The sequence below is a fragment of the Thermobia domestica genome, chromosome 16, assembly GCF_964235325.1.
Source record: "Thermobia domestica chromosome 16, izTheDome1.hap1.1, whole genome shotgun sequence".
NCBI lineage: Eukaryota > Metazoa > Arthropoda > Insecta > Zygentoma > Lepismatidae > Thermobia > Thermobia domestica.
This window is the reverse complement of record NC_137469.1, coordinates 79,759,551-79,777,048: the sequence shown is the minus strand read 5'-3', so window position 1 is coordinate 79,777,048 and position 17,498 is coordinate 79,759,551. Positions and strand designations below refer to the sequence as shown.

Genomic DNA, 17,498 nt, shown 5'->3' with positions numbered 1-17,498 from the left:
GTTGTTGGCAACGTCGCGGCGGAAATTTGCGCAATTTCAGCACTTTCTGCTCCTCGTTAATAAGACATAAATTACTTAGATTATCAACGATCTAATCTTTAGAAAAATTTGCGCAATGTCGTTGCACCGGACACAAATACTTGTGTCCAAAGTTGAGAAGGATCATGGTTGTGTTAGTTCTAAAATTTGTCCCATTCTCTCCTGTGATTCTTTCTGAGCGATTGGTTGTTACTAATGAGGAATTTATTTGCTAATTCGGGATTTCCACCTTTTTTTTTATATCGGGTTCCATTCCCGGTTTACATTCGCAAAAGGATTTTCTTATTCCTAACGTATACCATAAAAGAAACGTAGTGTCCAAACACGAAATTTCTGAGTACTGAATAATTTTAGCATTGGGATTGGTGGATAAGTCAATTAGTTATTTCAATTTTTTACACACAGGTCCTAGAATATGTTATGTTTGAATTCTTGACCGCAACAGCGTCACTCGAAAATTTGAAAATATTTGTGCAGATCCAAATTAAAGCAGCAAATATTACAACGAATACAATTACTAACTTGTTCGTATTATTTTTGCTGTTTTAAATAACTTAAACTAGAAGAACAGATCAGTAAACCAAGCAACATTTATTTCAAAATAATAACTGTGTGACAGTTTCGTCAATTAAACGAACATATTGGCTTCATTAGCTCTCTTGTTCGTACAGTGTCTGACGAAGCCAATACATTCAGTTAGGTGGCGAAACTGTCACACAGTTATTATTTTGAAATAAATGTCACTTTGTTTAATGATCTGTCCTTCTAGTTCAAACGAATACAAGTTAAATTATGAAGATGTTAAATATTTAAACCTTAATGACAATAGAAATTTTCGCTTTAGTCTACTTCGCCAAGATGGCATCTATTGAAGTTTCCATACTTAGAAAAATATTTATTAAGAAATCAGTGGGAGATTCACGAATCAATTATTATCTTTTACAATAATTCTACAACCGAAATAAAATAATAAATATCTTCCCAGGCTTAAGACCTAACTTTACATTAAATGTAATTAAACTTCGTTCAGTAGCTTTGTAATAATAAGAGAACAGGTAACATGACTTTCATTTATATTAAAGAGAAGTGTAAGGGTAGTTTGTTTTATGTTATCAGATATTGAAGACAAAGTCAAATAAGTCTTGAATAAACTTAAAGAAGTCTTGTAGTGGCAGTAATCGTTAAGAACGACTGCGATCCATTAGCATGAATCCTACATATACACCTATTATTATAATTATAATTCTTAAGATACAATAATGTCCTGTAGGCTGCTATTAGTTGCCTGCAGTGCTGTTATTCTAATATTTAACAATCGGTTCTCTCCCTTACCTCTTTCTTTCTTTCTTTCTCTCTCTCTCTCTCTCTCTCTCTCTCTCTCTCTCTCTCTATATATATATATATATATATATATATATATATATATATATATATGTTTGTGTGTTTTAGAGACCTCCATGGGCCGGGCTTGGGCGGGCCGACACTGATTTCTTTTCAGGTCGATTAATTGCAATTCTTTAATAATTATTGACTTTCGTTAGACGATAATTAGAATAAAGGCAAACATTGAAGAAGTGTGCCCGTGAAAAATGTTACAAAATGAAACTTTTAAAAATTATCGGGCCCGGGCCGGGCTTGGGCCAAGAATTTAAAAAAAAACTTATCGGGTCAGGCCGGGCCCGGGCCGAAAATCTCCAAAAATTTTCTGGTCCGGGCTGGTCCGGGCCTAGGTATATTCGGGCTGGATTGGGCTCGGGCCGAAAAATTCGGCCCGTGCAGGTATCTAGTGTGTGTGTGTGTGTGTGTGTGTGTGTGTGTGTGTGTGTGTGTGTGTGTGTGTGTGTGTGTGTGAGGGAGGGAGAGGTAGTAGATGGATAGATAGATATATCGATATAGCTCTCTTAGGGGCCGTCCAGATATTACGTAACGCTATTTTTTTTTTTACCAATTTTTACCACCTGCCTTCCCCTTGTCACACTTCGTAACGCAAGGCTGAACCCCTCCCCCCTATCTTACGTAACACTTTTTGATATTTGATTTTTCGCAAATTTTGCTTATTTGGAGGTTATTTTTAATGTACGAACTTTTCGTTACAAAATGCTTGTATTCTGAATATATTTGTAGTTTTTTCGCCAACAAATCAAAGTATTAGAAAATGGTAGTACCGTAATAATATTTTAACCCTATAGGGTTGTTTAATTAATCAATCTTAATTCTTCGAAATTGCATACTATCCTTTTCCGAAGAGGATTACACCCATCCTTTTAGGACACTGATGAGTGGTAAGGAGAAAATGCTGCCGAAAGATGCAGGTGAAACAGAATCTAAAGAACTGACATCGAACTTTTTCCCCCCGGGGTCCAGGATGCTACGTATATTTGAAGTTCGCCAGTGTCAACGATGCAAAGTTCTCTCCCTCGTCGACTACCGATTGGAAGTGGCTGCACACGTGAAGAAGCAGGGACATCTCGTTTGTGAACAAGCTTTGAAGCATCTTCTTTGGACTTTGAACTTCAGTTTACCCCTTTTGAAATTCTTCTTGTCCTAACTCAGTGCAAGACTGCAAATAAACTCGAATTCTTCAGAAATATTCAAATCAAAAAATTAAAATAATTTAGTATGAGATGAATATCCGACGAATTAGGTTTTTAATATCTTACTTTGCTCAGCAAATCGTGGATCTTTGTGTGTAGTAGCGTCTTAGAATCCCTTCTACATGATTCAATTTATATAGGATATGTATTCGCAATTTCCCAAAACAATAGATTTACTTATTTATAAAAAATAAAAAAAAACTGAATACAATTATTTTTTAAGAGATTGCATATAAATCTGAGAATAAACATAAAAATTACTGAAAGAAATCGTTACGTAACGAAGACGTAAACCCCCTCCTCCCTCCTTGTCACACTTCGTAACGCAAGGCCAAACCCCCTCCCCCCTTTGCCGCGTTACGTAATATGTGGATGACCCCTTAGAAAACAAACCATACAAGGAAGACAAATGTCTTTTTTTTCTGGATACCACAAGTGACTACGAAATTATGTAACACTGCGAGTGCAAATATCGTGAAAACGAGTTGTCCAAGATAGATTGTTGTCAAAAGGTATTGGGAAAATCTTCATCCACCAGCAATTGTTGATAAAGGTATTTCAAATATAAATAATGGTGTTTTAAATATAAATAATCCTCACTATTTCACTCATTTGATCCCAGTTCTCATTTTTGATATATGAGCATAATTCTTGATATCTCATGCGTGTGTGTGTGTGTGTTTATGTCTGGGTATAACAAACGGTTCTGCCAGGGGTGGATCCAGGACGGACTTTTGGGGGACGGTGGGTTGTAATACTGCTACTTCGAGTTACTTTTAAGAGCTCAGGGATTGGTTTTATTTATATATAAAATAAGAAAGTTTCCTCTTCTGCAGGGGCGATCGCCTCGATCGTCCCCTCTGGATCTGCCCCTGGGTTCTCGAACTCAAAATATTTTAACAACCGGTTATAGCAAACCAGCTGAATAGCACCAATGGTTGCTTGTGGTGTATGCGTAGACTCATATACAATTTCCGTTAGTATAAATAATTTTCCGTGGTACCCACCATAATAAAGCAATCTGCGAACTACTTGAACCATGAAGTAATAGAAGCGATGGCCTTGGAAATTAAAATGTTGATGGTATATTACACAATTCAATCAGCTTTTATCCCCAGCTGCGAACTTCTGCCTAAACTGTGTTCACTATTAGAGTGATCCGAAGCAAAATAAGTCCACGTGGTCGGTTGGCACTTGTTTGATCACAGCAATGGAAATGTAACATAGAAATAATGCATTCGCAGAAAATAGATCCAATTTTAGAATCCATAATAAAACACTAAATATGTTTTTCATTTATTCCTAAAGATCAAGACAAAACGATGGTTTACAGTATTATCTTCCTACTAAAGAGAAATTTCAATAGTCATGTATCACGTCATTATAAAGTCTTGTCACTAATCGAGCGAAGGGATATAATTGCGTTTTGTTTACATTAAGATAACTTTAACCGTGAACACAGTTTAGATAGTCAATCTTGCAAAGAACTGTGACTAGAGAACGAAATGGTGCATATTGAGGACACAGGATGAAGAACGATCAGTTTCCAGCGCCATAGAGAGTCTAAGGAATTATTTAAATGAAATAAAATGAAATCTGTAGTTTTACGTTTCATTGTTACGACAAGCTGCAGACTAAAGGAGAAGGATGAATAATGGTAACCGTGACTTCAATGAATTAAGATCTCTAATAAAATGAACAGACTGTATTGTATATAGAATCAGAAATAAATAAAGCATATGGACTGTAGTGAGGTCATCTGTTTCTTTGCAGAGAATGAAGTTCATCGCGTGGCAATGTATTATTCTACCTAGGTAAATATAACTGTAATAATAATATTGGGTCGATGCATAAGTTCGTGCAGTTCTTATATTTTATATTTTATTTTTATTCTGCTGTTCTGTTAATTCAAATACAAATACAACATAGACATAACATTAACATATCCTACGAGTGTAACAATACATTGCATACATTTTACTGTCACTCACATTAACTCACAATCCCTCAGTGATGTATTCACCTCCACTATCTATGACCTTCTGCCATCGTTCAGGTAGCAGTTCAATGCCTCGCCAATGTTTTGGTTTTGACTGGAAGAAATCTGTTAGCCATTGGTCAAGACAAGCTTCATCAGAAAACGATTGCCCCTAAATGTGGTTAGAGAGAGAACGGAAAAGATGGAAAATTGTTCTCGCAGCTTGTGCTGCACTGGATCCTCGGTTAAATTCGAAGAGTAAATTGTGACGGAAATTATCACACTTCTCAACTTGACATTCCATATTTGTTTTACATTCACAATCAAGAAAACCTGTGTTTCACAACACACAGACTCCAAACTATGGTAAAACAACGGAATAACGATAAACAATCGCCTCACGCCGCACTGTTGCCAACCCAAAAGGAAACCGCACGAACTTATGCATCGACCCAATAATAATAATAATAATAATAATAATAATAATAATGTAATTAAAGTATACCTGGTACTTGTCTACTTCATGTCTAAGTTTTCTTGTCCATTTTGTAAAATCATAGTCCAGCATATTAAATAAATTGAAAAGAAAATAATAATTGTTATGAATTTTTTTGTTATTCTTGTTATACTATGAAGAAGAGAACTTCGACTCTGCCTAACTGCCTAGGGACCCTGAGTCTATAAGCCCGGTCTATTTATAATGTGCTTTATTTAGTCTACTAGAGTTTTTCAATGGCTGTAAACGCTACACACACTGTTTTAGTATTACATGATTCATAGTATAAAAGCTATAAATCGATAAAGTAGTTGTACGAACACAATGCAGAGCTTTTATTAACGTTTAATGATATGCAGTACATTACTCTATATACTCCAATAAATATTATGGTTTAAGTGTTGTTATATCACACACTTTGTTGACCTCTCGTGACTCAGAAGTACTCTCATAGCTTCTACATCAGCCATATTCAACAGCCGGCCCGCCGGCCATATGTGGCCCGTCTAACCCTGTCTCCCGGCCCGTTGGTCAGTTATTGAAAACAATATTATAATTTTTCTTTTTTACAAAACCTGTTAAGAGTGAACTGGAAATTTTCCATCGATCACACAGTGCGAAACGTGGTAACGCCCTAAAAACAAGCACTTGGCAAGCGCAGGTATTTGGGGGGAAATTTCCTTCGGTATAAGGATTGCTAGATGTACCGACAAAGTTCTAAATACATTATTCTGCTCCTCTTCAGTGAGTAAATATTTTGGTTACCAGTATAACAGTTGTTTTGTGCTATTGTGATGTAAATTACGATGAACATGTTCTATCATTTAATACTATACTATCAATTGTCGTAAAAATGATATAAGGCTACCTACAGTGAGGCCCGTGACGTCATTTAGTGCTCTGTGATTGACCCGCCCACTGTTCCAAGTTGCACACCCCTGGTCTAGATCAAACTAAGAAAGAACAATCAGGTAATACATTTTGTACATATTTTTACAAAATGAGACGATAGTGTAAAAAAAAAAAAAAAAAACTATTTTTGAAAATCGAGGCAAGGCAAGGCTTCTATAAAATTTACAAGACGGCATGGCAAAAAACTTATGTATCGTCTCGTCTCGTATCATGGGGAACACTAGACGAAGAATATGGGAATGATAACTTACTTCCTGATGGTAATCAGTTGGACATCCAGTATATTAAGTAAAAATATTTTATTCACACCGAAAGCTACATTCTCTATCACTAATTTCAAACGACAACTTATACATAGGAAAAATCTTGGCATATCAGGTCACGAAAATATGAGATAATAAGGGGAGGGGGAGGCACCCTTTCACTTAATATTTTTGAAATGAAATCCATTGACTAATTAGTTAATGGGCACTTAATAACGTCACATTATTGTCAGAAATTTGTAAATTAATTACAGTAATTCATATGTAATTAATGGGTGAACTTAGGGTATAAGAAGACACAGAAAACAGAGTTCATTATGATCTGGCAACTTGGTTTAATGAATTAAAGATTTTCAAGTTCTCTATGCGAAGCATTCCAGTGCGATTTTTTTAAAACTTCTGTCTTCCAAACCCCCTATCCTACTTCATCTCAGATGATTTCGCACCCTGTAGCATACGATAAATCTCAGGTTTTCCATTAAACTTGAATGACGAACATGTTGAATATGGAGGACGGTGATTATTTGGTTCAGAAGGGGAGAATTTCCTCTCCCTCTCTGAGGCATTTCTCTGAATCTGAGTTACTAGTCTATTTGCAGTATTACTTTTACTTTTCGTTAATTTAAAATCTGCCTCCTCCTGGGTAAAAGCTTTGAAATTTTCACTGATAAAGGGTTATCCATATGGATAACCCTTGGAAATAAAAGAATTAAAACATAGTTATCTTACAGTTAACCTTCTTTCCCCTTAATGAAAAAAAAAAACGAGGAGCGCACAAAGATAATTTTCTAGGGGGGCCCATCTCCATGGTTGCTATATTACGCCTGGTATTTTTTGGTATTTAATCAGGCCCATATTTAGATAAGTGCTATTCTGTGCTCGAGCACAGGGCGGCAGAATTTAGGGGGCGGCAAAATTTTGGAATTCTTTTTTAAGATTCACAATAAAGTAATATTTAAATTAGGAACCCACAGAGTCCCGCGCAAGCGCGAGTATGTATGTGTTTAATTCGCTCTAATTACAGTACTAATTAGCTAGCTTACCTGATTATTTTTAAAAACTCATCTCTCCCACCCCAAGGGGTGAGGATGAACTTAAACATCATGAAAACTGATACCATTAAACTCAGCGACCTCTAAAACTATGAATTCAATTCTAATATCTGTCATTTTCGATTACTTTTAAAATCTTGCTCCCTCCCTGGGAAGTGGAGTATGACCTTGAAGTTGAATTGGATTAAAACTGCCTCTATTCATTTCTTCGACCCCAAAACTGTAATTCAACTCTAATATTGGTCGTTTTCGATTTTTTTTATAAATGGCCCCATGTTATTCTTATCTCAGCTCAAGTGTGACGTAGGGACTTGGAAGGGATAATTTAGATCATTTCTCTGAGAGCTTTAAAACATTAAAATTTCGTGTTTCTATCTAATATGGTTCTCGGGTTGAAAAGTGCTACAGACAGACAACTTATTCTATTATTGTTACTATAGATGTTATTAAACCATTACTCTGACGGTGAATAATGTTAACAATTATTTTTCTTATCAGTTGTCACCAATACTGTCTTTTAATTCCATATTTTACTATTACAATGATAAGAGTAAATTGAATATTTAAGAAATTCAATCATAAGTCAAGTTAAATTACGAAATCTAAAAATGACATAACGGTTGATTAAGTATTGGTAGAATGCATTTTCTCCAGACAGTAAATTGAAACCTACATGAAAATTTCATGTCAGTATTGAGAGAATGTATCCCCAATGGATGAGTGGTTAAGCTCATTGCCTTGCAATCAAGGAGTCCCGGGTTCGATTCCCGGTGGGGAGACAAGTGGTTCGGATTCCAACTACCATGGGTTTACCTTGCCAAGGAAGTTTCGGGTACCTGGGCAGAATACCTTCGGGCAGAATACCACACCATAATCAACGATCATCACTGAAAGAACTAGGAAATTTAAAATTACGTTGTCACTTTTGTAACTTGTAATACCTAAACTGCTACTCAACAAGTGCTGGTATGTTTGCGAAATTACGACTTGTTTCCTTGTTTGAGACATAGGTTTGTATATGAGGGGCGACAAATTATTCAGAGCACAGGGGCGCGCAATATATAAATACGGGCCTGTATTTAATATACGTGGTTTGTTATATTAGTATACATTTTCGTGAGCCGGAGGGGGAGAGAACTGGGCCCGACACCACACCCCTTCGGGAGCCCATGGAAAGAACCAGAAAGAAAAAAATACATACATTTATATAAAAAATTATGTAGAAACATATATTGACATGTAAAACAGCGTAAACTACTTAACAATTTAAAAAAATAAATCTCTTAAAACTTACCTTTTGTTACAAGTCTTGATCGGTGCAGAGCTTCCGTAAACAATCCTTGCCTCACTTGTCGAGGGTGATATCCTTGGTGAGTTCTGTGAACCGACTCGGAAGTGGTGGACCATTCTGTTCCATTGTCCGAATCTTGACTGGTTTGAGAGAATCTCCTGGAATAACTCCATCGACCGTAAATATCCAGTAACAATTCGTCCACTAAACTAGAAACACGTCTATTCGTTGCACGATTGCTGCTAATATTATTAGTATTATTTTTGTTATTAGTACACAATATGTGATAATTCTGAATGGTTGTCTCCCCATCCAGTGAGGAATGTCTTGACAACGTAGGTCGGCAATTATTATTATTATTATTATTAAAACAGATAATATCACTAGAAACACTATTACTACGCGTACCGTTCTTTTGCACTGTTGAAAACGCGTCACTTATATCGTGATCATCAGAAAGATCCACTTCACAAAACACATTTGACGGCGAACTGTCATCACAATGTGTCCAACTGGTAGCACTGTTGTTATTCCATTTCTCCGTTCCAATTACACTGTTTGTCACCGCTGCTTTCGTGGCAACAGACATAATGACTTGGTTCGTACTCTTCTTCAACCTAGACAAAGAAAAATCACTATTATCAGAACTTAATGAATCCGAGGAACTTGAAAAGGTACTTTGTTCCGGTAATGATTTCGATCGGCTGACCGTTTTCGCCATGTTTAACGTTCTTTCTGGTGGTGTTTTCGTAGCGAAATTGTGTTTCTTCTTTCTCAACGCTAGTGAATGCATGCTATACGCTAAGCGTTTGACGTTGTGGCAGAAACAAGTATGTGTGTATATGTGTGTGTGTGTGTTATCACACACACACATATATATGCAGCTAATCACACAAAACCACTTCTCCTGCCACAGTTGATAAGCTCGCATACATATATGTTCATACATGTTACAGACACATCGCCTGAGCAAGTATACAATGCGGGAAAACAGCAGGCAACTGTTTATTTCCGATTCAGAAAAAAAAAAATCTAGTGTGACTGGTGAATTGAAAATAAATTAGAATCGCACGTGGTATTTTTATTTCACTTCCCGCTTTGTATGTACTCTATTACGATTATTGTTATTCTCTTGTTTTCGAAGCCTTAGGGGGCGGAAATTCTGAATAAATACAACAAATGAAGTAACAAGAGAAATAGGTTTGACATGAACACCTGTTCAATGCGTTAACAAGCAAGATCAAAGCAATAGTAACATATATGGGTTTTACATGGTAGTATATTTCATGTACACTACTTAATAGTAACTAATTAAACATATGAATTAAGAAATTCGAGAGTTCGTCACCGCAGAAAACAGCAACAAAACTGCTGTTCATTGACATTCCCAGAACTTTTTTCCAAAGAGGAACAAAAGATCGATTCAAGGGGTGGTGATAGGGCTGGATTAAACCATCTGGAGAACCGAAGTTAGAAAAAAATATGTGGCCTCTGCTCACTTCACCTAGTATAATTCTGTGGAAATACAGTAGGAAAGTTAAGGGAATATGTTTAATATTTTTGGTCGTATTTTATCTTATGATGATGATTGTATCTTGTATAATTCCGAGATTTTGATCAGAGTGGAAGCCTCCGTCCACCTGGAGACCCGGAGCTACAACCTTATCTTAATCCGACCCTGGGTGGCAGCAGAAGACTGTTACAAACACAGTCGCAAATTAATATACACTTTGGTGCACGCGTTCTTATAACATATACATAATATTAAAAAGAATTATTTACGCACATTACAGTAAATAAAATATAGTACTAATTAATTAATTAAGACATGTTTAAATGAATCCTAAAGTAAAGTCCGAGTAGGAAAATTTTTGTCCACGAGCTTTCACGTCGAAAATGGCCTGAAACAAGGAGATGCGTTGTCGCCATTATTATTTAACTTCGTTCTGGAATACGCTATAAGGAAAATCAAAGATAGCAACCAGGGCCTACAGTTGAACGGTATTCACCAGGTTATGGCATATGCTAATGATATAAATTTAATAGGGGATGATAGGAGAACAATAGAAAGAAATGCAGAGATCTTATTAAACGCTTGCAGGGACATGGGTTTAGAAGTAAATGCAGAGAAAACTAAATATATGGAAGTGCGTCGGGACCGGAATACAGCAAATTATGGATGCGTTAAAATATTAAATAATACTTTTGATAAAGTGGATAGTTTCAAATATCTAGGATCAGTATTAACAGAGGAAAATCATATTCAGGGAGAAATTAAATGTCGACTAAAAGCAGGGAATTCGTGTTAATATTCGGTTCAAAATCTCTTGTCGTCGCAAATTCTGTCGAGGAATTTGAAGCTTAAAATATACAAAACGATAATCATGCATGTTGTTCTGTATGGCTGCGAAACGTGGTCACTTACTCTGAGGGAAGAACATAGACTGAAAGTATTTGAGAACAAGATCCTGAGACGAATATTCGGACCTAAGAGGAACGGGAATGGGGAATGGCGGAAACTTCATAACGAGGAACTACATAATTTATATGGTTTACCCAACATTGTTAGGGTCGTCAAGTCTAGGAGGCTTAGGTGGGGTCATGTAGCTAGAATGGAAGAAAGTAGAAACGCTTTCAAAGTCTTGACTGGAAGACCAATCGGAAAACGACCATTAGGAAGACCTAGGCACAGATGGGAGGACAATATTAAGATGGATCTCGCAGAGATTGGAATACAAAGTAAAAACTGGATGCAGTTAACTAAGGATAGAAGTCAGTGGAGAGCTTTTGTGAACGCGGCATTAAATCTCCGGGTTCCATAGGCCATAGAGTTAGTTAGTTTTATAGTATTTAATATACAATATAAGTAGGCCCTACTAGTACAGCATGGACGAGCAAATTCGTATGTTTGACATGTGTTTCCAAGAACTAAACATCTTTCGAAATTCAGAGTGGGCAACTGCCCCCCCTGCCCCCTGCTGCAGGTAAATATGCTGCTATTGTATTCTATTGCGTACTAAGCAAATCCTGTAAGCCTGCAACAGAACCGTGACAGTCGACGAGGATCCTGGACGAAGAACTCCTCCACACGCTGTTTGAAGTTCATATTACTTACAGTATTATTACGGAATACTTAATTTACACTGTTAGTTTTATTTGATTCCATGCCAGAAGGACGAGGACAAAAAGGTTCGAGTCAAAACAGATCCGCTACAAAAATGTTCGGGTCAAAAGGACCCCACAATTATAGGTTTCGTTTCAAAAGGACCTAGGTCAAAAGGACTCGGGTCGGAAAAGTCCCTCGAGAAAAGGGTCCTGGTTAAAATGCCCCACGGCCCAAAAGCCTGAGACCAAAGCAAAAGTGGGAATCAAGAGCGACACGAGGGGATGGATGTACCCTTCGTAAGCTGAAGTGTTTGCCCAAAAGAAGGAAGAATATCAGTGGTTATTAGTAGAGCAACCCACATTATGCTTTATTTTTTGTTTAATTATGCTTTATTTTTTCCAAATTATGCTTTATTGTTAATTTCAATCATTGTTTTACATTAATCGAGTATGACGTATATACATTAAATACATTAAATATTCTTAATATCTTGATCTATTTATTAATATTTTATGCAAGCAGTTTCTTTCATATTTAATGAACTTTCTTCTTAATGCACTGTAAAGAGATGTTTCAATAAAGTTCAACGACTTCGTTCAAATAGTAGCGAGCTATTACACTATTTTGTGTGGCACTGTGTTGTGTGGGGTTAATAAGGAAAGGGTATAATGGTAGAATACGTAGCTAGAAAGGTATCATATATTATCCAAATTAAGAAACATAAGATACTTAAATTTGCTAGAGCTTTCGTAGATAAGGCCGAAAATTGGTGGGATGTATTGTTTACCGACGAACCTAAATTGAACCTGCATGGATGTGATGATAGAATAATAGTTTTTCGATAAGTAAATATGAATCTAAGTTATGAATTCACTTTCCTGGTTGTCACTAAACTAAAGGAAAGAGAAAGGTCAGAAGAGTTATGATTGATGAATTATAGATATTGTGGTTTAATTTCAAAAGAAAACAGGTATAAGTCAGTGTTTCTCAACCTGGGGGTCGTGAGAAGAATACATGAGGTTGCGAAACGAAGTGAAATAGATTGTTGTAGTTAGAACCTAATAGCGTCAAAATAGCTTAACAAATAAACGTTTAGAAAGCAATCAGAATAAGAGAGGAATGAAACTAGTGAAAAACTGCATATTGAAATGAAAAAAAAAAAAAAATGAAGAAATTCTTTGCAGAGTTGTGCAGTAGGCCTATATAGTATACGATTATAAGCAATAAGTAGTAATAATCAGAAAGCTTATTACAAACCGGAAATTACTTACAGGGAGTGGCTGACAAGGTGTAATATTATAAAAAAGGGTTCGTTATATGAAGTAGGTTCAGAAAACCTTTCGAATGAATGATTATGAAATCAATAGAGGCTTCATTAATGAACATATTTTTCTGCGATTGTAAATAGCCTTTAATGTCTTTAAGACATGAAAAGTATTGCCAGAATTAATTCATTGTGAATTATGTTAATTCAATTTTGCTATAAGCTTGAGTAAGAAAGACAATTCAACCTGTGCATTGGTGTTTGCTTTGTACTTCTTCAATTGACTTTTCAAATACTTGTTAACGTTTACAGTATGTACCGTAAACTGGGGCGACTTCGGACAGTCGGGGCGACTTCGGACATTATGACGCCTATGAGTTTTAATGTTCTCTCTCATTGCTGTCGTGCTTCAAATAAACCACAATGCATTACAATCAAGTCTGTATTGTTGGTTTTACCGACTTCAGTTATTATAAGTTCTATTGTTGGCACCAACCCTTGAAAAATAGTCTTTGTTCTTGCCGATAATATTTTCTATTTTTACCGCGTGGCTGAAAAACCTCTTTGTTGGGAAGCCTTCGCCGAATGTCAACTTAAGTCGAATATCCCTTCGCACGCACCTGGTGTTCGGTATTGAATTTAGCCAGTCAGTTCAAATGTAATCATTAGAGAGGTTCAGCTGAGAACGTTAATTTGAATTGTAAGCCAAGTGTGAGGTGACTTCGGACATGGTACGAGTGTATAAGAAAATTGTAGGGGGTCGGCCCTATCGACATTACAGCAGTGAAAATTTACAAAAGGCCATAAGTGCGGTCCTTTCGAGGAAAGTATCAATAAGGCAAGCTGCGAGACAGTATCAGGTACCAAGGAGTACCCTTTCTGACAAACTAAGAAACAAGCATCCAGGTCACCATGGAGGTCAGAAGTGTTTGACATTCAAAGAAGAACAGCTTGTACAGGGACTCATGAAATGCGCTGAATGGGGTTTCCCGTGTCGAATATCAGACGTTCAGCTCATAGTTCAGGGCTACTTGAACAGAGTAGGCAGAGTAGAAAAGCGATTTAGGAATAATTGCCCAGGTTCCGAATGGTGCAAGTTATTTCTTCAGCGCCACCCTGAACTTTCACACAGATTTGGAGAAAATGTAAAACGATTTCGCGCTGCTGTTAATTGTGAGATGCTAAAACAACTATTTCGACAATTTGGAAGAAGTTCTGGATGGCGTACCACCATCAAATATAATAAATTACGATGAGACAAATTTCACAGATGACCCTGGCAAATCCAAGGTGATTGTAAAGAGAGGATGTAAACACCCAGAACTCATAAGGGACACGTCAAAAGTCAGTGACTCAGAAGATACCCCATGCATTGTTTGCAGTGAGTTGTGGTCGCGAAGTAAGCCTGGAGAAGAGTGGGTCAGGTGTCAAGTTTGCAAAGGATGGGCACACGAACAGTGTGCAGAGTTTCCCAGAAAGCAATATAAGTGTGTTATATGTAAGTAAAAAATGTGTATCTTCTTTTGTCAGTCTCAAATTTCTTATGTCTCATTTCCTTGTTTTTCTAACACTACCCGTATTGGTTTCATCATCATCATTGTAAATTGAAATAAAGCATAATCCTGAAATGAAAACAATAAATGTAAAATAAATAAAAATAAACCTAAAAACAATTATTAAAAAGTCAATTATGACATGGTTAATCACCCCGTATAATACACTTAACAAATTATGTCCGAATACACTCCTGTTGATGCACATAAATCGGAAATACATTAAAAATAAATAGTGTCCGAAGCAGCCCCAGAATTTGAGGTGACTCCGGACATCGTTTATGTTTTTTTTACTATTGTTGTAACCATGTCTACTTTCTTTGCTGGCCATCAAATGATAAGTAAAGCCTTGACTAATATATATTATTTTTTCCATTATGGTATTATAATTATTACAAACATAAACTAAAAAAAACTTTAAAAAATGTCCGAAGTCACCCCAATTTACGGTATTAGTCCAGCGTCATGAGGCACTAGAGGATTCAGATGGAACGCTTAAAAGGGGTAGGCCGCCTACCGGACGATAAGCGTAAACTCGAGATATGGAATGCATATTTTACATCAAAACAGAGTAAAGTTGTGCAATTTATCAATAGTAGAACCATATCCTTATTATAAAACCAAGAAGATTTAATCTGTTAATAATGCTGATATGCAAACTTCAAAACATTTAAGAGTAACGGGTTGCATAAACATCTAGGGGATTTTTTAAAAAATAGATATTCTAATCTTGTTACAAAAGCAAGTTCTTATTATAAAAGCAAGACCTTTATCTGTCAGTCACACGAATTCCTAATAGTTCACAGTCAAGCTAATAGTTTTCGCTAGCTGCGTTGCCTTTTATCTGATCCCAAGAGATACGGCGTGAAGAACAATTCAAAATCATAAATACCTTTGATTTTAATAACTAATTGGTTCATACTAGCTTTGCTAACTTAAACTAGAAATACAAATAGCTGCGCAAAGCAACGTTTATTTAAAAGTAATAAAATGTGGGATAGTTTCACCAACTAACTGAATATATTGGTTTCATCAGACACTGTTATATGACCATAGCCCACTGACCAAGGATGTTATAAAAAAAGGAGGATCTGCCCTTTCAACAAAATCTAGAAGCCATACGTCACAGCTTTGCCACCCCTATTCTGCCCACTCCGCCCAATAATATCACAATGTTTTGAGCCAACAATCATGGTGGAAACGAAAGTAGCCAATCAGGCGATGGCGAAAACAAGAGTAGCCAATCAGACTTGCCGATGCTCGGTTGTTTTCTGGCTTCATTAATTTAATAGGATGAAGATACATATAGGCAGATCCTCTATTTTATAACATCCTTGCCACTGACAGTGTCTGATGAAGCCAAGTGTTCAGTTAGTTGGTGAAACTATTCCACATTTTATTACTTTTAAATAAACGTTGCTTTGCTCAGCTATTTGTATTTCTAGTTTAACCTTTGATTTTATTTTTGTTGATAATTTTGACATAATATTGTCTATTATTAATTGAAAAATGATAACGAATTGTGTGGCACATATAGTAGGGTAGTGTTTCACAAAAAAAGTAGGGTAGTGTTTCAATCCTACAAGAAAACAATGTAGCCTTAAGTGGATTTAGGATTTAGATTTCTGCGCTTTCGGCATGTGTGGTCATGTTAGCCCGTCACCGTTTGAGTAATGACGTCCCTCGGCGAGCATACTATCTGGGGAAAGGGAAGGAAGAAAATATTGGGAAAGAAAGAAAGTGGCCTGGTACCTATATGCTAGGTATTACCCCGGCATTTGTCTGGTGTGAATGAGGAAAACCCAGGAAAATCTTATTCAGGATAGCTAGTCTGAAAAAACGTTTCACATTTTTCGACCGAGAAACAAACCCGGGACCACTCGCACCGAAGGTGAGAGTGTTGCAGGGGCGTCATTTCAGACTTCGCTTGAGGGGGGCAAGAGCACCATCTACATAAGACTTTCACGTTTTGTACTAGTACATTAGTAGACAATCGATTAAAGTATATGTATTCGTCAAACTCTTGGGGGGGGGCAATTGCCCCCTCCTGCCCTCCCTAAATGACGCCCCTGGAGTGTTGGCGACTACGCTACGTTGGGCCACGCCTTAAGTGGAGGTAGCCCCTTCGACCTCCCTGTGCATCCGCCTATGTCGTGAGGCAATTAAAAACGACTTGAAGATATAAAGATATTGGAAACCAATCTGTCACACAACTAAAATATACCTGCCCGACCGTAGCCTTCATGGAATTAACGTCAAGGTATCGTATGTTTTATTCTCAGTTTCAAGTAATGTGGAGCATCCTTATCGTGTGTAGTCTTTTGTCGAAAATGCAAAACTGACACGATGTGATCATTAATTTAAATTCACAGGGAAAACCTTTCAGTGCATCTATCTAGCTTATTTGCCGCTTACTCTCTCGTAGGTTCACATGAAAAGTACGAATCGACAGTGTGTGTGGCACTTTACATCGCGTGAAAGTCGTTAACATTGTCCGCCTACAGTAGAATAACTTTTCTGAAGGTCACATCACATTTCTCTCCCGATTAATGCACTTTCCTTCCACACCTTCCCCCTCTACACATACTTCTGTGTACTTGTATTGTTATAGAATCACCTGTTGGTGGCAGCTGCTAAGATGTATGACTCATTGCGTCAACCATTTCGTCTCGCGCAGTGTTTCTTTCTCCTTGTGTTAATAAACTAATACTACAATTGGTAATTATTGTTTTTAGTACTTTCTAACATTCATCGAACTGAAAAAAAAAAAAGCTATAATGCAAAACCGTATTTCTCATTTCGACAGATTCACATCTACAGTTTTCCATTATCCAACCAAAATATTTCAAGAACCAATATGCATATATATATATATATATATATATATATATATATATATATATATATATATATATATATATATATATATATATATATATATATATATATA

At 36.6% G+C, this 17,498-nt stretch overlaps 1 protein-coding gene across 1 annotated transcript in view; it reads right to left on the bottom strand.

The window, feature by feature from the left end:
* Positions 1–9,402, bottom strand: part of LOC145673192 (uncharacterized) — a 473,383-nt gene extending 463,981 nt beyond the window's left edge. The window contains exon 1 of the mRNA XM_081742659.1: positions 8,629–9,402. Within this exon, the coding sequence (XP_081598785.1) occupies positions 8,629–9,346 (718 nt within the window). The 5' untranslated portion in view covers positions 9,347–9,402. The remainder of the gene's footprint in view (positions 1–8,628) is intronic.
* Between the last annotated feature and the right edge of the window lie 8,096 nt (positions 9,403–17,498).